The 25043-nt window shown below is 46.1% G+C and overlaps 1 protein-coding gene across 2 annotated transcripts in view; it reads left to right on the forward strand.

Moving 5' to 3' along the window:
* RFTN2 (raftlin family member 2) overlaps positions 1-25043 on the forward strand; it is an 81448-nt gene that overhangs the window by 36922 nt on the left and 19483 nt on the right. For both annotated transcript variants that reach the window (XM_075529345.1, XM_075529344.1), the window contains exons 5-7: positions 2574-2777; positions 10744-10862; positions 13394-13497. In XM_075529345.1, the coding sequence (XP_075385460.1) occupies positions 2574-2777; positions 10744-10862; positions 13394-13497 (427 nt within the window). The remainder of the gene's footprint in view (positions 1-2573; positions 2778-10743; positions 10863-13393; positions 13498-25043) is intronic.

Consider the following 25043-nt stretch of genomic DNA (forward strand, 5'->3'; position numbering starts at 1 on the left):
AGACTGTGGGACGCGTTTTCAGACAGCAAGATGCGTTTTTAAGATTTTTCCAAGGGAGTTCGAGGCGGAGTAAGCTTCTAAAGAAAGGCTAAATGAAGTACTACAAAGTGGCCGTGCTGGTATTGCTGTTAGGTGCACTGAGTTGACTGTGACTCAGAGCGACCCCAGGGTACGGAAAAGACCTGGCAGTGATGTTTCCTAGTGATGTTTCCTTCCCTTGATGGGAGCAGAGCCCTGGGTCTTTCTCCCACAAAACTGCTGAATCATTTCCACGCACCAACCTTTCCGTCAGCCCCTGAGCACTTCCTTAACTACTGGGTCACCAGGGCGCCCTCGTACATGCACACACATAACTAAAACGCATCATGTGTCAAATGATGGCACACGCCAAGGAGAAAATAATTGGGAGTTCCAGGTGAGGGATACACTCACTGTCATGGAGTCGATTCCCAGTCATGAGCTTCTCATAAATTGGCAAACTCATTGCAAGCGTGGTAAAATCGGCCAGAGCTCTCCACCTAAAGAACTTTGTGTGGAAAGTTTGTTTCCATTTAATCTGCCACTAACTCCCTTGTCAAATGGAGGCTGAAACAAAGAAATGATTCTATAAATAAAGCTGTTCTTACTTCGTTTGGTCCTTATAAACAGCCTATGGGAATTTTCATTTTAGCCATTCCCACTTCATGGATGGCTTTCAATTTTGAAGTTAGCTGGCTTTCTTTGATCACCAATTAAAATATAAAAATAGCCCCTCATGATGAAGTAATTAAATCACAATAGTGCCTACAACCTAAAATAATGTTTTTAAAAATAGGGGTTTTATTCTTCTTCTTGCCAACTAGAAAGTCTTCCCAAGGAATTGAGACTATTGTATTCATGTAGTTTGAAATGTTCAATTTTCTGACACTTTATCGGCACTCTAAGGACCACATTCGAAGAACATCAAAGAGCTTAGAGATAAGACTGTGGAGTCAGAGTATCTCGATTTCTTTATAATAAGGGAACAGTAGGAATTGCCTCATGAGGTTTTGTGAGAAATTATGAGAGCTGCCTTCACAGGCACAGAATAGGCCCTGGGTCTTTAACACTTTGGTTGGTGCTGAGGGAAAGGAACCCTGATGGTAAGCATTGGACTGCTGACTGCAAGGTCAACATTCAAACCCTCCAGCAGATGATCAGCAGGAAAAATGGGAGGCTCTAAAAGCTTTAGGAAGCTTCAAAACTTTCTATCAGTGGTTCTCAACCTTCCTAATGCCGTGACCCTTTAATATCATTCCTCATGTTGTGGTGACCTCCCCCCAACCATAAAGTTATTTCCATTGCTCTTCATAACTGTATTTTTGCTACTGTTATGAATCGACCACCGTGAAAAGGGTTGTTCAACCCCCAGGGGGGTCATGACCCACAGGTTGAGAACCACTGCTATATATAGAATCAGAATCAACTCAGTGGCAAATGGCTCTGGGTTGGGTTGGGTTGAGTTGGTTGGGTTCAGTTCAGTTCAGTTCGGTTTGACTGATGGCCTTATCAACGACCCTGAGTGGGCAACAGTTGAGCAAGAGTTGTTGAAGCCTCAGTAAGAGAGCTATTCGATGTCTGCCACCCACTGCTATCTTGAAACTCTCTGTTGCTTCCCACTCTGACTTTGATAAAATCTGATGGTTTTGTCAAGTGCTTTCAGTTCTAAAACCAATATACCTCTTAACTATATTTAAATTTCACTTTCTGAACAGTTTATTTTCAAATCACATACTCTTCTATGGCAGTGGGTCTGCATTCGGGGTGGGAGATCCTCTTGGAGAATCTGATGGAATCTGAGACTGAGCTGGGTAATCGCACAGAACACATACATACCAAATATGTCTGTCACATCGTGAGCAGTCTCAGATTTCCTAAAGCACACTGGTAGATGTAGGTTCTTGGGGTCCAACTCAGGAATTGGGAAATTTCTAGTAAAATAGAAAATGTAGTCCAGCCATTCCACATCCAAGAATGTATTCTGGACTCAGAGCCAGACATGTGTCCAAGGAGACGTTAATTGCAGCATTGAAAATAACATGTATGTCCATCAACAAGAGAATTCAGTAGGTAAACCTGAGTACTAAGTAGTAGAAAAAAATGAATGAATTGCATCTGTATGTACTAGCCTAGTTGTGTTTGAAAAATATAAAAAGCAATTTCTAGATTCCTGTTTACACCACGATACCATTTAAAGAAAGTTTTAAATCTGCTACACATGACATGCTATGGGCATAAAATGTACACTGACAGAATAAAAGCTTGCGTGAGCATGTAACAGCCAAATTCTGGGTGATAGTTGCTTCTGGTGGTAACGGGGTCAGTGGAGATGATGTAGCGAGCCTCAACTCTCTCTGTTCCTTATTCCTTGAAAAAGTAAAAGCAAACATCGGAGGCAAGAATGGTTTACTGTTCATTCAGTTAAGCTGAGTGGTGAGTGCTTTTTGAATTCTCTTTACTTACCCATATGTTTAAATATCTTATGATTCTAAAATGACTCTAAGAATCTTTGGTGAATGAGATTACAATATCCCCTTCTGAAAACTTACCCTCAGATAACAAGTTGTATGCAGTCTACAATGTTTTTAATGATGACTCAACCTGCTGGACCTATCAGGAAGGCCTTCTGTCAATGAAAGTAACAAGAAAAGGAGCGGCCGTCTGTACACTCGATGCTGACTGGCTAGAGCTAACTACGTACTATTATAAGCAAGGCTTGTCTTTAATTGACTCTTTTGTATGCTGGGAAACACCTAAAGGTATGTTTTATTGTGTGATCTATTTATACCTGTGTCACAGCTGGTGAAAATGTTTGTGTCTCTCGTGTTCGCTCATGACTTAACGGAGAAACAATATTCCTAAGGAAATGGGTCCCAATCATTTCATAGCTGTATTAGCTTTAATTTAAAAGCTTATCAGCCTTGAGATCGACTGGAGGCCCAGTGTTGGCAATAGAACGGTCATATAATGCTTGCCATGGGGCTGCAGCCATCGAGAAGAGACGACGTTACACACTGGGCTGCTAACTGAAAGGTCAGCAGTTTGAAACGACTAGCAGCTCCGTGGGAGAAAGATGAGGCTTTCTACTGCTGTAAAGATTTGCAGGCTCAGACACCCACGGAGGGGGTTCTACTCTGTGAGTCAGAATCGACTCAATGGCAGAGTTGTGTGAGATCATCTAGAGCAGTGGGTCTCAACCTCCCGAATGCTGTGACCCTTTCATACAGTTCCTCGTGTTATGGTGACCCTCCAACCTTAAAATTATTTTTGCTGTTATTTCATCTCTGTAATTTTGCTACTGTTATGAATCAAACTACCCCCATGAAAGGGTCATTCAACCCCCAAAAGGGTCGAGACCCACAGGTTGAGAACTGCTATAGAATGCCTTAAATAAAATATAGTATAATAGCCCAATCCAGAGGCTGATGCTGGCCTACACCAGCTACTATCTAGATGTATTAAATTATTCTGGTTTGGGGGCAGTATCTAGCATTCTTGGTATCTACTAGTTGCTCAATAAATTTTTCCTGGTGTTCTTTGATAATTGGAAACTTCTTCAAACTTGATCTCATATGAAAATAGCAATAGGAAGAGCATGAATTTTAGAATCAGACAGACCAAGGTTTAAATCTCATATCTTCTGTGAGCTGGTGCGAAGTTAGCTGGGCTTGCTAATTCTAAAAAGGGGGCTGAAATTCCACCCACTTTACTGTTGGAAGACTTTAACAAGGCGGTCTGTGCAAGTGACTCTCACAGCACCTGGTGCACTTGGCGTTTATTCCAGGCGAGACCTCGTTCCTGCTGCTTGTGTGCCTGTCCTGTGGGTCCCTTGGCACATTGGAGCTGTGACGGCATTGTGAGTTGCCAGTTGGGCTGCTAACCACATAGTCAGTAGTTCTAACCCGCCATCGGCGCCTCGGGAGAAAGAGGAGGCTTTCTACTCCTGTGAAGTTACAGCCTCAGAAACCCACAGAAGCAGTTCTACCCAGACCTCTACGGTCATCGTGAGTCAGAAATGACTCCATGGCAGTGAGTGAAAAGTAATTTCATTCATTTGGAGTATGCACTTTAAAACATTTCTCTTCGTCTCTTCCTGTCTGAAGGATGTAAGCTGGAGCCATTTTCCGTCTGAGTTGTCACTAACTGCGGGGGGGGGGGGGGGGGGGCGGGGACGACGGGACGGGGACTCCTTTGACAGGCTCTCCCTCAGGCGTCTCTGCTGAGTTCTGCCTGATGAAAATAAAATTAGCCCCAGCAGTTGCCAGCTCCCAGCTCTGTGGGGCTTTTGTTCTGAAAGCTTCAGAAGCTATTTAGAGAGCCTGGGGGCGACTCTCCCCTCTCAGCAGCTCTGGAATGTCTCATTAGACATTTTACATGGCAGGCTCCGCCAAGCCCTAATGAGCCTCTCTGGGTCTGTGGGGTCCGGCAGTTGGTCAACTGGGTGTGTCACTGGGGACTTTCCTGGGAGTCCACATGGAAGCTGCAGATGGAAAACTGTGACCAGGGTCTGTGTCACTGTGAGAAGCCAGTCAGAGGAAGCATGGCTAAGCCAGATCACTTTGTTCTGCGACGTGTGACGCCTGACATCTGAAGCACCCGGGGACAATGCATAGTTTGTCTGTCTGGCTTCTATCCTCTTCCAAAATGTCACCAGAAGTCCGCGCTCCACGCAGAGTGGAAGCACAAAGCCAGATGCCGCTCGGAGATTTTAAATATAATACTCAACAAATCCCACTGCAATAAAGTCGCTTCCTCCAGCAGGAGAGAGCAAGAAGCGTTTTCAAAGCTTCTCAACTTTGGCAAGGCTCCAGTGCCCAAAACTGGAGGGTCTGGAAAATTCCACTTCACTCTCCTTTCACGCTCACCCTACAGCCTGTGTCTTTCAAAGGCCCCACAGGGAAGGTACTGGTGGCCCAAGTGCACTTCTGGCAGCCTGTGGGGGCTACAGGCCCAGCTCTGTACCCCTGAGGTTCTGGGGCACTACTGAGCCTGCACCCCCAGCCTTCAGCTGGACTCCTGAGCACTGAAATGGGGCTTGCATTGGGGGTGCGGGGTCGGGGGATGGGAATGTAATGAATCCAAGAGAGCCTGCAGGGAACTGACCCAACGGGAATGACAAGCACTTTATTCTACCCGATCTAGCTGGCATGGGCCGAGGTGAGGCGCTTTACCAGCAAGTATCACACACACTTGCTGGGGTTCTTACATTTCACTCCGGCCACAGGTCCCCCACCCCCAAAACACACACACACACACACACACACACCAAGGAATGGTCCTCTCTCCCTCTGGAGGCTGCATTTGGGGATTTTTATGACTTCTTTGCAGGTTTCACTTGCTACTCATCTCAGCCTGTTCACCCTGTGAAACTGCTGTGTGGAGTTGGCAGAGGAGGAATGGGGGAGAGCAGGGACAGTGGACGGACAGACAGACCTTTCATGAGTCTGTGTTTACCACGATGAGCAAAAGACTTGTCTGCCTAACCTGAAGGAAGTAGCCAAATAGAGCAGCATCAGTCAGGCAGAACCCGGGATGGACAATGAGAAAGAGGGCTATGACTTTATCCCACGGGGGATCGCGACAGAGCACGACAGGGAAGGGGGTCAGCAGGTCCTGAAAGGGTGACAGTGGCACCGAGACAGGGACCAGGCAGGCAAGAGAGACCACTCTAGGCACATGAAACCTCCAGACACTCCCAGAAGCCCCAAGAAGGAAAGGGTGTTGGGGGGTGGGGAGTTCTGTGTTTGCTGGAGCAGGGTGTACAGCTGTGGATGAGATGGGGGGGCTGTACGTGGGGGGGACCCAGGGACGAGCTCAAAGGCTTTTTGAACTTACTATATACTATATCATTCTAAGCATTTTACATTTACTAACTCCTTTGGCCCCACAACAACCTAATGAGCAGGGTGATTATTGTTTTTCCCATATGAGGAAATTGAGGCACAGAGAAATTAAACGCTTTGCCCACATCGAAAGTGAGGGTTCCGTGCGTGTTTTAACCCGCTGGCCGCCCTGCCGAAATTGCCCTTCCAAGCCATTCAGAAGCCGCGCCTGGTTTCCCTCCTTACACTTCTTTGGCCTCATCTTGGGAGGTGGAGCATCCAGGCCAAGAGCAGACCTGGTTGTTACAGAGGTCCGCGGGAGAAAAAACAACGCAGGGGTGAGACGTGCAAAGGCTGAGGCTCGTCCTGCACAGCGAATGTGCACGGTGCGGGCGCAGAACACGAATGCTGCCGGTGCCTGCCCTGCACGTCTCAGAAGTGGTCCTGGGCCCAGCTTTGGTAGTTTAATGTCGAAACCGGCACATGGACCCAAAATGCTCGAATGCAGCATTGGCCGCCTTACAAGGACAGGACCACCAGTGTCATATCCAAAGGAGTCCTTTAAGCTTGTGCTTCTCCACCCAGGGTTCAAGCACCCTCCGGTGTGCTGCCAGTGCCCGGGTACCAGGTCAGAGCAACCGTGGCTGGGCGCTCAGCGCACTTGGAGATTGGGTGGGAGGAGGAAGGAGAGCAGTACTTTACCGCACAGGATGAAACGCTACCTATTGGAAAGAATCGCAGTGTTGGCATGGCTTTTTAAGATAGAGTGCCTGACTCTACAGAGCCGATCAGCTTGTCCTGAATCGCTTCACCCTGTACTTGGAGACCGTCCGTCAAGGACACCGGTGCACTCTCCTTTAGTGGTCTTTAGTTTAATTTTTTTACCAATTCATTACTTATTTATATTTCTGTATTTAAAAGCGGCATGTGAGGCAAGTGTTTGCCTCCCTTTTATAACACGTCCCATGTAGAAAACGGCCGTTAAGCACACTGGTATACGTGGATGAAGCTGCTCTGGGCAGGAAAGCGCCTGTCCTTGTATCTTGGCACACCTGTAGCCTGTGCCAAGTGCACTACTGGATCCAAGCACACCTGCTGGGCAGCTTTGGGTTATGTAATGTGGAGAGGTGACTCAGCTTGGAGACAATTAGGAAGTCATTGCTCAGAATGACCTCCTCACCACATTACCTGGAAGATTAAACACACTAAGCACCCAAACGATCATTTTCCCATGACGGCTTCCCTGCCACTATTTCTAGCCGCCACTCACTTCTGCTAGGGAGGAGGTCTCATGAGATTCAGAACTGCCTTCTGCGTGTCAGTCCCCACGGGGCTTTGGAGCAGGCGGGAACCTGAAGGTAGTCAGCCAGAAGCTCAGGGGCAGCCTACAGTGAGAAGGAAAGACTTCTGCTTTTTGTTTATTATTATTAATGAAGTATTTTATTGGGGGCTCGTAAGCTCTTATCACAATCCATACATTAATTGTATCAAGCACATTTGTATATCTGTTGCCATCATCATTCCCAAAACATTTTCTTTCTACTTGAGCCCTTGGTATCAGCTCCTGACTTCTGCTTTTAACTGAAGTATAACACAAACAGGAAGGCGAGTGAATCTTATGTGTACACTGGATGGATAGAACACAGGTATTCACGATACAGACCATCTCCAGCTTCCCCAAAGGCCTCCTCATGCCCTTTGTCAGTCAACATGCCACCCCCAACCCCCTCCCATAAACACTGAAATAATGTCTATCACCAGAGGTCACCCTAAATAGGTTGAATTACTCAGTACTCCTCGGTGTCTGACTTATTTTACTCAGCACAATAGCTCTGAATTTCATTCATGTTGCATGGAACAGTGAATCTTTCTTTTTCATCTTTGTATAGTATTCTGTTGAATAATTCACCGTTTTTTCTTTTACATCAAAGCAAATTTAGAAATACTGGGGAACCCCAATAATGAGAGTATGGAAACAAACCCAGAGTCAAAGAGCCCATCATTTTCACATGATCAAATCACAAAGTAAAAGGTGGTTTGTAATTAACGACGTAAGTATCACCTAGATCATTATTGTTCAAACTCGGCCCTCCCACTCAAAAATCGGACTCGAGGCATGTACAGTTTTGAAGATGATCTGGTAATGCCCTAGACTCCCAATCAGAAACAGATGTGGTTGACTGGTTACTTGGTGTGGCCATGGACAAGTAAATCTAAAGCAAATGGGAATCCACTGCCTTCAAGTCCATTCTGACCCGCACTGACCCTAGGGGCAGAGTAGAGCTGCCCTTTGATTTTCTGAGACTTTGAGCCTTTAGAAGAATAGACAGCCTCATCTTCCTCCTGCACAGCGACGGATGGTTAGCAGCTCACTGGAGAGATGGCCCACTGCACCCCCAGAGTGCCTGAAGGAAATTGGAGTATTCTGTACTCTGACAGATTCAGAAGAGGATTTGGCATGAAAGATATCACTGCTGGGGTGAGGCAGATCTTGGCTGAAAGCAGAGAACACCAGAAAGATACATACTTGTGGTTCATTGATTACACAAAGGCCTTCGGCAGTGTGGATCACAATAAACTATAGATAACATTGAGAAGAACGGGGATTACAGAATATTTCACTGTACTTATGCAGAGCCTAACCAAGAGGCACTCATTCGAATAGAGCGAGACAATACTGTACGGTTTAAAATCAGTAAAGATGTGCATCAGGGCTGTATACTGTCACCATATTATTCCATCTGTATGCTGAGCAAATAATTATGACCCTGACTGTATAAAGAAGAATGTGCCTGTTAACAACCTGCCCTATGCAAATCATTCAACTGTGCTAGCTGAAACCGAGAAAGACTTGCAGCACTTGGTGATGGTGATCAAGGGTTGCAGCCTTCTGCAAGGCTCGAAAGTCAATGTAAAGAAAAACAAAATCCTCACAACTGGCCCAATAGATAGCCTCATGATAAATGGAGGAAAGTTTGTTCAGGATGGAGAAGTTGTCAAGGATTTCCTTTTGCTTCGATTCACAATCAATGTTCATGGAAGCAGCAGTCAAAAATGTAAGGACATATCACACTGGGCAAATCTGCTGCACAAGGCCTCTTTAAAGTGCTGAAGGACAAAGATGCTACTTTGAGGGCTAAGGTGCTCCTGATCCAAGCCATAGTATCTCCCATCACCTCATATGCATGTGAAAGTTGGACAGTGAATAAGGAAAACCGAAGAAGAATCCATGTGTTGGAATTATGGTGCTGGTGAAGAATATCGATAGTGCTGGGGACTGTCAGGAGAAAAATATGTCTGTCTGGAAGACGTACCACCAGAAAGTTCCTTAAGAGGTAAGAATGGCAAGACTTACTCCGGGATGTTATCGGGAGAGACTAGTCCCTGGAATTCAGGGCATCATCGTTGGTGAAGTAGAAGGTCATTGAAAATGAGGAAGACCCTCCAGGAGATGGGTGAACACGCTGGCTGCAGCAATGGGCTCAAGTAGACCAGCAGGTTTGAGGATTGCATGTTGCACATGAGCTTGCTGTGAGTCAGACAACAGCACCTAACAACTCTTTTGGAAAAGCAATTCCAATTTGTACACCAAACTTTCCTGGGTTTGGGGGAAACCACTTTGAATAATCTAGATTCCTTGTGGTATTCTGTCCCGACCATGAGTGGTGTAAAAAGAAGGGGGGGTAGAAAGGGAGAACCGATCACGAGGATCTACATATAACCTCCTCCCTGGGAGATGAGCAACAGAAAAATGGGTGAAGGGAGACGCCGGGCAGTGTAAGATAAGATAAAATAATAATTTATAAATTATTAAGGGTCCATGAGGGAGGGCGGGGAGGGAAGGAAAATGAGCTGATTCCAGGAGCCCACGCGGAAAGCAAATTTTGAGAATGATGAGGGAAACGAATGTATAAGGGTGCTTTACTCAATTGATGTATGTATGGATTGTGATAAGAGTTGTATGAGCACCAATAAAATGATTTTTTTTAAAGAGGGGGAAATTTTTTTCTGTCTTAAAGCTTATGGTCTGTTACTAAAAATGAATTCTGAAACTTACATTGAAATTGCTTTTGGCTTTTTTATCTTTAAACTTTAGAGATCATTTGAAACCTTTGTCGGCTATGTTGCTTAGAGAACTGCCAACCAGGGAGATTTTGATGTGACCCTGTGCTGCGATATGAAAACCAAGATGTTTAACCAGCACACAACCGTGGAAAAGTGTCTGCGGCTGCACAATAGGAACAAAACAACTTCCATAGAAATCCGCTTCGTTTGGGCCAGCTGATTATTGTCAACTATTTAAGAAACAAGTCAGAGAGGCCCTCCCTCAAAACTTCCTTCCCCGCAGGAATTCTCTGCACAATGACTTCAGCTTACGGTCTTCCTGTCACCACCGCAAGCACCCCGGCCTGCCCTCCTGTTTTTAAAAGCATCGTTGAAGAGTTGTTTTGTGTTTATATATTTTGACGTAATCTTATCTCCCATTAATTTCAAAATCAGACCTCTGATTTTAAGGGTTATGCTTTTTGCGCTTCTTCCCTTCGTGGTAGAAGTATGTACTATAGAGATCCAAAACTGAAATGTGCTGGCAACGTGAAGGTCATTGCCAAGTGCTTTCTCAGTTCAGCAGCCCCACTTGCTTCTTGCTGTCTGCTGCATCAGATTATCAATCTGGTTTTCGTCACTGTCGTCCTTGTGATTCTGGTTTGGCTTTGATTTGGTGAAACACAAAGCTGCCTTGACCTCTGTCAGACAGTTAACCTTCAAAGAAGAGGAGGATGTTATTGATTCAGCCCAAACAAGTGTTTATTATTGATGTGTTTTTCTTTCCACTTCCTACTAAGTTTACTTAAGGACTTAGCTGGCTTTTAAGAGATACTGAGTTTTCTTCTTTTTCTCACAGGGGACTATTTGCCCAAATCTTTGGAAGGATTATTTATCTATGAAGAAAGTTCTGGAGACCCAGGTTCTAGCCAGAAAAGAAATGATGCCATCATAGTAGAGCAATGGACCGTGATTGAGGTGAGTTGCCATTTTCTCACCATTTAGCCTTACTGTTATTTTTAATTCTACGTGTTTAAGACCTTCATTGACTAGCAGATGAGTAATCCTTCAACACAGGTGCGAAAAAGGGAAGGAGACCCTATCTGACCTCCTCTGACTACACAAGGCAAAAGGCAAGTCCAACTTCTCAGCAACCCAAGGCCGATTGCCACAAACATGCCTTCGCCCTCCATCCTTCTTTTAACTCTATGCTCACACCGACCATTCTTCCCAAGGCGGTCCACTCCACCAGGGGTTGGATAATCCATTGCGACGGCCGCACAGAACACACACAGACAATACTCACCATCATGGGGATTTATGAGTAAAGTTAACAGGTGACCACAAGCCAGGATCAGAAAACATTAAAGATCCAGTGACTGGTCCACAGCAACACCTCTCCTCGGCCAGCAGCCAAGTCTCTCTCTTTTCAGCCTCTCAGCCATGTGGTCCCTTCACCTCTGCCTCAGTGGCCCAGGAAGCCCACCTTCTGCTCCACCTCACTGTCTCAGCTGCTCTCCTCTGTCTTGGCGCGGCTCCTTTCTGCTCGCCTGTGGTCTCCGGTGCAGCAGCCTCTGATGCCTCGGGTCTCAGCCTCCACCACTTCAGGCAGGGGTCTCTTCTTCCTTGCTGGTCCTGGGAATCCTCTCTGTTCCTGCTTCTGAGTTAGTGCTCTTCCAGCCCAGGTCGTGGCAATCGACACTGCACAGGCTCCTCTATGAGTGTGTGCACACCCTCTTTGTATCGGCCCAGCCGGTCATCTCATCATTCGGAGGGAGTTACAGAGCCATCAAGAAGAGCCATATAGAGAGATTTCACATTACCACAACCAGTTTGTTCAGGATTTGGAATCTTTTTTTTTTTTTTTTTAGGATTTGGAATCTTACCACGTGCCTGAATTAATGTCTTTCAGATTTGTGAAAGAGAGGTCTGCTTTATTTCACCCAATGTCAAACTTTTTTGTGTGTGTTAAGATGGCAAGATGGGTATCTAGCCATAGAAGCAGGTTTTCACAGGTGTGGCATTCTATACAAATAAAATTTTTGGCTACTAAGCCTCCTTACCCAAGATCATGGCAACTGGCTGAAAGTTGAGAATTTTTTTTAATTAACTAGGATTTAATCTCCACCAATAATGTGACTTAGACTTTTTTTCCCCCTTGAAAATGGACTTGCAGAGGCAAGAAAGCTTTCTTTCTTTTGCCAGGCCAAACACGTGCACACAACATGGTCCTTCCTCGTCAGCGCTGGCATGGCCGCTGCTGGGCGCACTCAGCACTCAGCTGCCACGAGTGCCCTGACCGCAGGGGGACAGGCTGAACTCAGGTGGCCTCTGGCGCGTGGGAGGCCCCGGCCGGCAAGTGCTGTCCCAGACACGTTCTCCTTCCTTGCCTTACAGAGGTTGGAGAGACGCCACCCATCTTCACAGGCGCTAGTCGATGTTTTGGGGAAGAGAAAAAATGAATCAGGGGAAGAGGTAGAGCCCCAAGTAAAACTCTTCGGTTCCAAATGAATAAAAGCTGAACAGACATTCTACACTTATGCACCCCTCACCACCCGACGTCGGTCCCGCACCCTGGGCCTCTCTTCTCAATGACTGTTTCTGCTCTCGAGTCAATACTCAGTCATAGTAACGCCCCACCAACGCTCCCGGGGGTTCCAAGACTGTAACTGTTCACGGGAGTAGAAAGCCCAGTTCTCTCCCTCAGCGCTGTTGGTGTTTTCAAACTGTCAACCACGTGGACTGGAGCCCAACGCGTAACCACTACAGCACCAGGGGTCCTTCAGCCTCTAAACTACTTGGGTCCAAATCACATGGAGAGTTTTCAAAAATGAAAATGCACATTCTTAGGCCCCCTACGTTTAAGAACCACTGCCCTAACCAGACCTAAAACCCATTGCCATCGAATCAATTTGAACCCATAGTGGCCTCGTCGGGAGTTTCAGACTCATCTTGATGGGGCAACTGGCTGCACCTTGCTGACACGGAGCATGGCTAGTGGGTTTGAACTGCCCACCGTTGGGTTTGCAGCCCAATACTTAACTCACGACGTCACCCGGGCTCCTTCACATGACCTAAGGACAGCCCAGGAGCCCTGGTGTGGTGCAGTGGTTATGCTTCTGGTTGTGACCCACAAGTTCAAACCCACCACCCACTCCTCAGGAGAAAGAGCTTTCTACTCCCAGAACGGTTGACGGTCTCAGAAACTCACAGGGACAGTTCTACCGTGCCCCATAGGGTCCTTGTGAGCTGACATGGACTCAGTGGTAAGGAATTTTTTGAGGACAGCCCAAACTTCTTTCCAGTCTGATCCACTCAAGGTCGCAAACTCAGGTCTGGGGTAGAAAGGTAGCTAGTAGCAGAAAATGAGGCCCACAGGATTACAGTCAGGTCAGATTGTGCTAACAGAGAATGACCCCTTGTCGTTACATCCGTCAGCTTTTCTTGTAATGACCTGTGTAGCCGGTTGTCTTTGCCACTTGACTCTGTGCGCCGTGCTTACCCCGCAGGGCTGGGAAATCAAATCGGACTATGGCCCTCTGCTGCACACTCTGGCCGAGTTCGGATGGCTTCTGACAAGTGTGTTGGCCACCCCGGTACTGAAACATGACAGGTAACTCGAAAAGCATCCTTTCATACGCTCATCTAGCTCTAACCTGCAAGTCGGCTTGTTGGGTAACTCCATGGAACAAACGCTCATTGCATTTCACTGTGCTGCTCATCTGATCTCACAGACCATGGCGTGAGACCATGGAGGACGCCAGTCAGTTCTCCGACATTGCAGATGTTCAGGCTGTCAGGTCACATTCCCAAGGAGCTCAGAGGTCGTGGTGGCAGTCTGAGCACAGGGTAGCGCTGCCTCCAGCACTTGGCAGGCTGCTTCTCCAGCCACGGGTCACCTTGGAGCACTGGTTGGCCTTGCATCCAGGAGAGCAGTTCTCCCCTGGAGTGAAGATAGAGACCATGTAGATCTGCAGCCCATCAGGACCCTTCTGCTCTGCTGCCCCAGCACGCCACCCGCCAGATGTGCAACTTAGAGCCAGAAGGGGTGGGGGCAGGGGTCTCTAATCGTGGGCACAGACTTGTTGCTGTTCCCATTAAAATAAACATGTACAGTAAAATCAAAATGACAGCATTACACGTGCAAGTATATGAAGCTTGTCCTTTTTCTCCTTTTATTACCTTTCCCTCCTTTTCCTGAAAGAAAACCTTTAAGCATCATCATCATTATTAATTTTGAAAACCCATTAAACTCTGATGTACTATGCTCTGCCCGCCCTTGAACCCAGAGATGTGCCCTCTCCTCTCTTGGGCTGTTGACTGCCTCCAGAGAGCAGCCTAGGGCCTCCAGCCTTCCCTTTGAGCGGAGTCAACCAACAATCAACGCAACAACCCCTTTCCCAGCCTCACCACCCCCTCGTTTCCCTTGGCCTTCCCGGTTCACAGCAACTAAGCCCCACTGCGCCCCTGCCGTGACCATACAGCTTAGAAACATCTGATTGGCACAAGGCTTCACAGTGAAGCCACGCCTTCTTCAGGAGGCATGGGGATAAAGGTGACTTCAGAGGGAAGAGAGGCAAGCTTAAAGAAACACGAGGAGGGGTTAGCAGTCAGCCGCACTGCACCTGTTCTCAGAATGTTGAGTGGCAACCGCCTGAAGCATTATTTCTCAACTCTTTCTCACCTGTGACTCACCTGTGGGATCACGGGACAGCAACATTTTGCAAGGTTCGGTCTTCAGACCTCCAAGGTCAGTCACCCAGGGAGCTGATACAGAGCAGGCATGAGGGTCACCCTGCCATCAGATCCATCAGAGGCTCCAAAGGAGAATGACCATTTCCCAAAATTGCCAAAGCACACCAACGTATGAGAATCTCTACAGGAAGACGCAAAACAGAAGGAAACCCCTCGTACCTGCCCTTCTAACCCCCACCAGGCCCCTGGTCTCCACCACTCTCCCCTCTCTGGGAATAACTTGTGAACTTGACCGCCTTGTCCAGGTGTCTGCTTTACCATTAAAGAAAACACTGAGCTCCCAGCCACCGAGTCCATGTTGACTCATGGTGGCAGGAACAGGCCAGGGTAGAACCGCCCCTGACTTTCTGAGACTGTAACTGTTTGTAGGAGTAGAAAACCCTGTCTTTCTCCCATGGAGCGGTTGCTGGTTTCAAACTACTGACCTTGCATTTAGCCACTTCACTCGTAACTGCTACATTTACCATTACAGTTCTCCGGGCCAAGCTCACTGCCGACACAGCGACCCGACGGGACAGGGCAGTGCTGCCCCCGGCTGCCTAGCAGAGTGCTTTTGCACAGCTCCATCGTTCTCCCACAGAGTGGCTGCTGGCCTTGTCCTAAGCCCTCTGCCACCAGGGTTCCCATGACAGTGAGCTCTTCCCCAGGTACCCTGCGTTCTGATCCAGTCATGTTCCTTTTCCTAGTGAAAAGCATACTCAGCACCCCTCCACCACCCCACCCCCGCCAACCATACTCAGCACACCACCCCCACCCCCCACCCCCGCCGCCGCCGCCGCCACCATTTCCTCAGGGCTCCTGCTTTCCGTTTTAGTTCGTATTCAATGTGATAGGAAAGACCGGGCCGGGATCAAGACCCGGCCTAGGACTTGCTGATGCTGAACTCTTGCTGAACACGGGCATGAGGAGAGGGCTGAGTCACAGACGGAAACAAACCTCGCAAGAGCTGTGAAAGGGCAGGGTGGTAGTGCCTGCCGGGACCCCCGTACGCCAAGCTGCAGATGGTCCCTGCCTCGTGGCAGGGCAGTGCGTAGCAGACAAGCTGGCATGAGGAGCAGCTGTATACCGGGTCTGGAGAGAAGGTTGGTAGGGATCCATGTCTCAACACCAGTCCTGCATCTCTGGTACCTGACAAGGAGCACTGGTCACAGAGCGGATCTTTCCGTTCTCCTGTGAGCCTCCGCTTTAGCGACAGTAGCGAAGGAGCTACTGTCAACAACAGAGAAACGCTGAACAGGACACAAATGTCAATCAGTCGGAGTGTAGCAAAGGAACTCTGGTCTGCCTAAACAGTAAAATGTGATGACAGAAGCGGATACAAAAAGGTGCTATGGTAGCATTCTTTTTATGGCAGTTGTTGAATTGTAAAAGCAAGTTGGGGGCACTATTGTAACACAATCCCAACTTTTTAAAACTTTATACATTTTGAATGCATCTATCAAAACTCTGAAAGAGCACATGTTGTTGTTGTTCAGTGCCATCAAGTCACAGGCAGCCACCATCTACGCAACAGAACAAGCCACGCTGGCCCTGCCCGTGCTCACAAGTGCTCTTGGGCCTCAGCCATTGTTGCCGCACTGTGTCCGGCCAGCTCAGCAGCAGCCCTCCCCTTTGCCCTGTTTGCCCTGCCTCTCCACTTTACCAAACACATGTCAATAATTTTGCATAATACACTTTAATCAGGGATCAGCTCTTGGGATTATAAATAGGGCAATAGGAAAATGAGGTCTTCCATTGTATCTTTTTATATAGATATAATATGGTGTTTTCAGTGGAAGTTTACACAGCAAATCATTTCCGATTTAGCCATCTCTGCACACTGTTCATTGATGCCGGTTGTATTTGCGGTGTGTCCATGTCCTCAGGATTCTCATTCTTCTTTCCGTTGCAGGCAGTTAGTGTCCTTGCCCTTTCTCTTGTCATCTTGGCTTAAGAGTAAGTGTGGACCGGTAGCTCGGTCTCATACAGATGACTTTCAAAGGCGCACAATCCTCATGAGTGATATTGCTTATGTTATATTAATTAACTAAAAGATGATCTTATGTGGAATAGTTTTGTTTTAAGGCAGTGGTTCTCAACCTTCCTAATGCCGCAACCCTTGAATACAGTTCCTCATGTTGTGGTGACCCGAACCATACAATTATTTTCGTTGTTACCTCGTAATGGTAATTTTGCTACTGTTATGAATCGAGTGACCTCTGTGAAAGGGTCGTTAGGCCCCCAAAAGGTTCACGAACCACAGGTTGAGAATCGCTGTTTTAAGGTTTGAGGCGCATCTCAGAGTGACAGGCTCGCAGAGTCCTCCAGTTCCAACTAGTCCAGTTAGTTGGGACGTTCAAAGAATCTTAGCTTTGAGATATGTTCTGCATCTTGCTCCCATTCAATTACAGTCCTTCCATTAGGGTGCTGATCGGAATGATGGGTAGTGGTAGCCGGGCACCAACCAGTTCTTCTGGCTTCAGGGAAGATGAGCCCATAGTTTGTGTGGACTAGTAATCCTAGGGGCTTGTTTCTTCTCTGAGTCTTTTTTTTTTCATTCTCTTTTATTCTGGACGTCTAATGCCAAATGACTAAGTTGTCCTACAAGATGATGGCCATCCATCTATACATACCTATACATTGATATGCCATGTATACATACCTATATACTTCTCTGCATGCATACATGACAATCCTATTAAGTTGTTGTTGCACAGTTGTAGATGTTGCAGCTTTTGCCCAAAACATCCTTCTGTCTTGCGTTCTGAGAGGCAGCATTTACCACGATCAGGTTGTGCACACTTGGTGTGCTGTTTCCCATCCCTCCAAATACCAAGTGCTACCTTGGACATATCAGGGGAGACCAATCCATGGAAAAGGACCTCTTCCTTGGTAAAAGCTCAGGAAGACCATCCAGGAGATGGACTGGCCTAGGGACTGCCACTAGGGGGTCGAACATAACAAAGACGAGGATGGGCCAGACCAGGCAGTGTTTCGTTCTGTTGGACACAGGGCCACTACGGGTCAGAACCGGCTTGGTGGCCCCCGACAATGACAAGAAGAAGAACAGCAACATCTAGGGAGCGAGTTCCCCTCCCTCTTCCTGCCTCATCACCCACCTGTCACTGTTAACCACCAGAGGATGTTGGCTTCAGTGTGTGTACCTGTTCGTTGCCGTTGTATAACACTGCAATAATACAGTATGTGTCCTGTTGAGATTGACTCATTCCATTCAACATAATGCCCTCCAGTGGCATCTCCTTTGCACGGTGAGAAGCCATCCTTATTCTTTTGGGCTGCATAGTATTCCACAGTGTGTGCTCCATCTTGTTCATTTATTTGCAGAAAGGTAGGTTGTTTGCATCTTTGGGCTATTATGAACAGTGCTACGATGAACATACGTGTGCACATGTCTGGTGGTCTTTGGTATTAGAGCTCTAGAGCAGATCTCCTGTAGTGGGAGTGCTGGGTCATAAGGTAGTTCCAAGTCTAGATTCTGTGTGGACATACCAGAAAGATAGGAGCCCTTAGCAGTTCGAGGCAAGCAGCCGCTCCTCAGGAGAAAGATGGGGGTTTCTACCCCAGTAAAGAGTTACAGTCTTTGGAAACTCACAGGGCCAGTTGGACGCTGTCCTGTCGGCTTGCTGTGCCGGGATGGCAGTGGGTTTCATCAAAAGGAAGAGCAGTCATGGACTGTCACATTGAGAAGGGATCTCCAAATAGTAATGAGTCTGAAGGTACTGCATCTCCATTAAGCAGATCCCAATTTAGGAATCTGCTCCTGATCTTGGACAAAGAAAGTGGTAGAAATATGCACATGCCCCTTATGTACAAGAGGATTATGTCTTGGGTTGCTAAAAACCACCAGCTACTCTGAGGGAGAAAGATGAGGTTTTCTGCTCCCACAAATGTCTGCAACCTTGGGAACCCACTAGGGCAGCTCTATTTTTTATAGTGTCGTTATGAGTCAGAATTGACACAAGGGCAGTTGAGTGTGCTCTTAGGCAATTAGGACACTGGAGCGCACAAGATCTCTTGTATTTTTTTAAGTAAGGGGACCTTCTGCACTATTATCATTTATTTTATTTCTCAGCATGTTTTATTTGGCCCTTCCAAGAGCCTGCAATATAGATAAAATTAGATGGAGATCAGGGTTTTTGTTGGTAAAACCTGTTTATCCTCTGCCTTTTTATACTTGTCCAAATGTATGTGTAGGTCTTATCTGCTTACACACACACACACACACACAGTACTCACTGTCAGCAGCCATGTCATCTTTAAATATAAAGGAACATATTATATACAGCTCCCCTTGACCAAGAGCCTGAAAATGCTTGTTCTCACAAATGAGAAGAATGGTTAAGAGCCCAAGCTTTGGAGCTCGCCAGAGCTCATTTTCTTTGTAGTTTTGCCCATTTTCTATCGGTGTGGCCTTGAGAAATTTACCTAACCTCTTTCAAGTCTCAGATCCCTGATCTGGACCATAGTATGCTAATGTCAACTTTGCTGGATTGTCATGAAGACAGAAAGAGAGAGAGGACACAGGCAAATTACCATTGCAGACCCGGCACATGCCATGGAGCTTCAAGAAGTTCATGGGAAAGTTCCACAATCTTTTCACTCCACGTTTCCATAAACTTTTCAAGCCACTTCACACTAAGCTAAGAAATGAGAACTATTAATAATGAGGCCTTAATATGTTAGTAGAACCCAGGTCCCTAATATGTTGAGCCCAAGTGTCAAACACAAAGAAGCAGCTTGTTCTTCATTAGGATATTTTTTAAAAATGTCAATAGTGTAGTGCCCATATTCAAAATGAGCACTCAATCCTATTTGCCACAAACCCTGAAGAAGCAGAAACGATCTGCAGTACTGGAAGCACGGGCACATCCGGGTGCGCTCACACCCAGGAAAATGAATGTCTTTTAGGATCTTTCTTTTGGCGCCCCCATGTTGGGCACCACTGTGTAATCAGTTTCCCGTGCTCTGTAAGAATGCCTTCAGCAGCGTGAACTATGTTGAAGCCTGGACCACCTAAGCCATACTTGAAGGCTCTATCCATAAAGTGCCTTTCCGTCATTTCTTTCATCACTCAACCATATCTGGTTATCAGCTTGTATAAACATATTCTTTTTCACGGTGTCCCTAGGCCAAGTTCATGGCTCCCTTATCATAGGCAATATCACAACACCCAGGTTGCCAGGGAAACGTGATACTGTAATCTGATATCACTACATTATTCCAGGGTTATTGTTGTCAGCCCTGAAAAACCTGCCCAAATGAATCCCTTCTTAGTCGTTAGCGCCATGTAACCACACCAGTGGGTGCAGTCCAGTTCTCCTCAGGAAATCAAGATGAGAATTAACATTGCCTTTTTCAGGGCAAACTCAGCAGAGAGGCGAATTACGGAAACTCACAGCTACTATTGCTGATCTTGCGAAAAAACCACAAGAATGAAACAGAGGGAGGCTTGAGCCCTGATTCAGACATGATCAGGGATAAGAGCCACGAATCTGCATTTGAGCAACAATCCCAAGATGATTCTGATGCACTTACAGAAATGCTGAGAGACTCACAGCCTGGCGCTACGAGAGGCAGCGAAAGTGCGAGCACACTTTTAGAAAACAGGACAGAGGTGGGAAGAATGTAAACGAGACTAGTTCCTAAGAACAAGGTCTGAATGGCAAACGGAGAAAACTGTCTTTTCTCTGTGGGGTTGGCAGCCCTGCTCTCTTTCATTCGCTACAGCCCCGGAAAAAGGGCTCAAGAGGCTAAAGCACTTGAACTTTATTGAGTTGCTCAAGACACTGGAGTGTCCCAATCATTTTCTTATAAATCTACAGAGAGCAGCCAAAACAGGAGGTGCACATTTTTATAGAACTGCAGGGAAAAGCTAGGATTTCCGGTTTGGACTGTTTTAATGGAGGGCTCTTCCTAATTTAAATTCTGTGGAAACAATGCTGCGTGAGTCCATTGTGAATTCGGCTCATAGCAGTCTTGCCGTGAGTGGCGTTTTGATAAGGCCATGTTTTAAAAATAGCCCTACCGTGCCTATTAAAAATACTTCCAGTGTTCACTACCGTTCCTTGTCTGAAATGTGTATTCAAGATTGTGGAGGGAGAAATCAGACAGAGATTGAGGGGAAGCCGTCTCTTTGTTTCCAAAGTGCACCCACACTGACCCCTAAGAACAGATCAGGGGCAACGGCAAAGGGGCGTTGCGACTCCGCGCACCGTTAAAAGGTGGAAGGTAAAACTGACTTTTGTAACTTTGCTTCTAAAAGTAAATTTTCACTTGCTTTTGAAGGGTAGTTTCCCTTTGTTTTTAAAAAGCAGATTTTTTTAACTTGTGCTTTAAAAGCAAGAATCTACTCATTTACTTCTGAGTTGCTAGAGAAAAAAAATAAAGCAACCATGAACTAATGTATCAGAGAAGGCCAAAGTAATCAGCAAATACAAATTCATTGAGCAATTCTATTTCCTGTGAGCACAATTGGTGGAAGTTTTTTTTTTCTTTTTAGTTTCTATTTCTGTCAGAGCATGTTTATTTCACAAGTGACTGGTAAGTCCAGTCATTTAAAACCAGTTCAACAACATGCAAACTGGCTCCAATCCTTCACCTCACTTTACCAGAATGTTCTTTTCCTTTAACTCAGCAATGTCAATTGGGTGGCTCTCCAACCCAGGGGACAGGAAAGCGGCTGGAACATATACTCTGGCTCCGAGGGACTCAGAAGCTGATCGGAGAGATGGCACAGTCACAGATAACGAATGCAGAACAGAGCAGGGCAAGTCCTGAGACGAAAGGTTAAACATGCTTCTCAGAGGGGGCAGGAGAAGTGATTATTGAGCCAGGGGTAGGGCGGGGTGAAAAAAACCCTTAGTTATGATGTTGGTTAACACCACTGAACATAAACTGATGGACAGTGTTACCTAACTTTGGTATTAAAATATCATGGGGTGGAAAGTAATTCAGGAAAAAAAGTGCCTACAAAGGCTCCTTAAGGGAGAGGTAATGGAAAAACCTGGGTGCATGGCAGGCTACTGTGGTGGAAGACTACAACATGGTGAGGAGGCAGCCAGACTGTGAAGACTGAGGCAGTGTTAATTGGGGGTGGCAAGGGGTGGACAGGTATTCTTGGTGGTCAGTTAGGCTAGCCAGGGGGGACAAGGAACTCCACCTCACATCCCATCATTAGTAGGTGGCAGTGACTGCCTGGAACACTGTGATACGGTTTTGAGACTACAGTCTGGCTCATCTAGATAGACTGGCAATCAACTAGTTATGTCTGCCATAAGCATGGAAAGTGGAGGTGTGAGAATGAATGCCACATATCATTTGCTCTCTCAGGAATGGCAGTGAGTTAGTTCTTCTCTTTTGTTTTGGCAAACAAACCGTGAGCCATAACACGATCAGGAAGATAATAGTTACAGTCAAGGAGAAGTGAGTACTGGAAAGTGAATTCCTAGAGACGTCTCCTAATTAAAAACCCACAGGATTCAACACTGGTTTTTCCCAAAGGGGTAAGTGTAAAAATGAAGAAGCATTTTAGTATGTATAAATTTACAACTGTTATCCCATATAGCACTGTGAAATAACACTTTTAAATCATTTTATGAACTAAAACACATACATTAAAAAGTACATAAAACAAAAATGCATGTCCTTATAAAACAAACGCCTGTCACATCACCACTGGTCAAGAAATGAATATTGCTGGTACCCAGGAAGCACCCTAAGCGTTTCCCATCTTACACTCGCCTGTCATCCGCAGGTGACCATGATGGCAATGCTCAGGAAGCAAGGCCTTGCGGTACTTTACAGTCTGATTGCTCACATAGCATCCCTGAACAATACAGTTGTGTGTGTCTGGGTTTATTTGGTTTTCTTTTGAAGTCTATATAAATGGAGTTGTATGCGTTCTTTAAGCATTGCTTCTCGATATTATTTGTAAGATGTATCCATGTTGTTAAATGCAGCCATTTAGTTATCCATTCAACTAATGTATACCCGTTCTGCTGCTGGCTGTTTGAACGTGAGTGTGGATTCTAATGCACACGTGTCTAAGCTTCTCAAGGGTATACGCGTAGGTCTAGGATAGAATCGCTGGGGTGAGGGGACCATGGTAAGTGCACAGTGATAACAGAATAACCCGCTCTTTGAACTACCCGGCTATGGGAGAAAGGAGCTACTGGCCTGCTCCTGGAGAGACGACATCCTGGGAAAGCTGTCGGACAGTTCTACACTGCCCTGTACGTGTGCTGTGGTCGGCATGGGTGGATTCCACAGCACAAAACACAAAGGGCATTTCTTTCTGTTCTTCTGATAAACATTAGATATTAAATATCATATATATTTAATATAAATATTAATCTCCAAATAGTTTAGTCTATACTCACTCCCACCAGTATGGCACTTTCCAAAGATCCAACCCATAAGACTGTCATAAAATACAAACTTTTATGCTTATGCCATCCTGGTCAATGTATATGTATAGTACAATCTCACTTTGAGTTACATTTCCCCAATTATAACCGCAATTCGGCACATTTTCATATCCATCCTGAAATTTTGGATTTTCTTTGGCAAAGTACCTAATTTACATATTTCCCACTTTAAAACATGTTTATTTATGAGTTATTTGTATATGATAGCAGAGGGTTTTGTGAGTTGCAATTATCTTCCCTTATTCTGTGGCTTGACTTTTATGTTTTTATGCTGACTGATCAATGGAAGATTTCATTGGTAATATGAGCAAATTATCAGTCTTTGCCTTTTTTGTGCCTTGTTGAAAAAATCTCTCCCTTTCATGAAGTGATTGGTGGAGGAGTGGGAGTTAACCCGTTTTAAAATTGGGGCATAGCAGGCGGCCTTTCCATATCTCACATTAGTATAAAATGTGACAGGGTCTGGGAAATTGTATGGGGCAGGTCTACTCTGTGCTAATCACTGGAGGTTTGGAGTCGACTCGGGGGCAGAGAGTTTGCTTGGGGAGCCTAAAGAATGAGTTTTATGAGAAGAAAGAATCGTTAAAGATTAAAAGAGTCATATCCAATATTAATGAACCTTTTTCCCCTCCCTCCCTCAAGAACCCTTGATAATTTATAAATTATTATTATTTTTCCATGTCTCGCCATAAATATACTTGTACAAATAAATGAAATCACCATTATCTGGATAACATTTTAAAATTTTTACTTGAGAGCAGTTTGCCGACCCTGGCTCTAGACCACATGACACCCTGGAGCACCCAGCAGTGCTGGACTATTCGTCCCAGCCTGTAGAGGTTAAGGAGCACTGACATCAGAGCATCCCACCCCCTCCTCTACCTATCTCTGTCACTCATACCTTGAATTAGGGAATAAGCCCCAGTGCTCCTGGCCCGCCTAGGCGCCACCCCCACCCCGCAGGTCAGGTTCTGAGAGTGGTCCGCTGAGGATTCTAACCCATAACAGGCCAAGCGACTAGCACTGCCCGCAGGGTTTGTTGGGTTGTGATCTTTACCACAGCAGTCTTTCTCACGTGGAGCCTCTGGCGGGTTTGAACCACCAACTTTTTGGTTAGCAGCCGGGTGCATTACAATTGCACCACTAGGGCTCCCACACTTGATTACAGAACAGAAAGGGGAGCCCGTGGAAGGCTGCGCTCCTAGTGGCAGGCACAGTGGGAGACCCTTCGGGTGCAGTGGTCTAGCTGACCTTCACTTCACCCCTGAAGGAAAGGGAGACAGAGAATTTACGGACGTGGCCCACAGTCAGGAGCTAGGGTCTCTAGAGTTGGAATTTGAGCCCAGGAACTGCTTAGTTGCGAAGTGACTGCCTTGTCTGTTCACTAGGCTGCCCTCTGCACACTGTTCACACTCACGGCGCAGCCCCTTGTCTCCAACTCAGGTTGCAGGACGATTGAAGTTTCTCCAAAAGTGGAGGTATTTTTCATACCAAGTCTTTTTGAAACTCAAATATAAGCAGCCTTAAAATAAAAACAACAACTCACTAAGAACTATTTTAAAAACTGAGAACTTAAGGGGAAAATAGATAGATAGAGATATATTCTTTTTTTAATTAATCATTTTATTGCAGGGGGCTCTTACAAATCTTATAACACTCCATCATTCAATATTATTAAGCACACTTGTACATCTGTTGCCATCAACATTTCCAAAACATTTTCTTTCTACTTGAGCCCTTGGTATCAACCCCTCTTTTTTCCCCTCCCTCCCTGATCTTCCTACCCTTGTGAATCCTTGATCAATTATATATTATTATTGTTATTGCGTGTCTTACACTGTCTGTTGTCTCCTCCCCTCCACTATCATGACCCCAATTCTACCTTACAAATCCGGCTAGACCAGAGCATGTACATGGGTATACATAAGAGCTGTTAACACAGGGAATCCAGGACAGATAAACCCCCTTAGAACCAATA

Source organism: Tenrec ecaudatus, chromosome 13 (genome assembly GCF_050624435.1).
Source record: "Tenrec ecaudatus isolate mTenEca1 chromosome 13, mTenEca1.hap1, whole genome shotgun sequence".
Classification (NCBI taxonomy): Eukaryota; Metazoa; Chordata; class Mammalia; order Afrosoricida; family Tenrecidae; genus Tenrec; species Tenrec ecaudatus.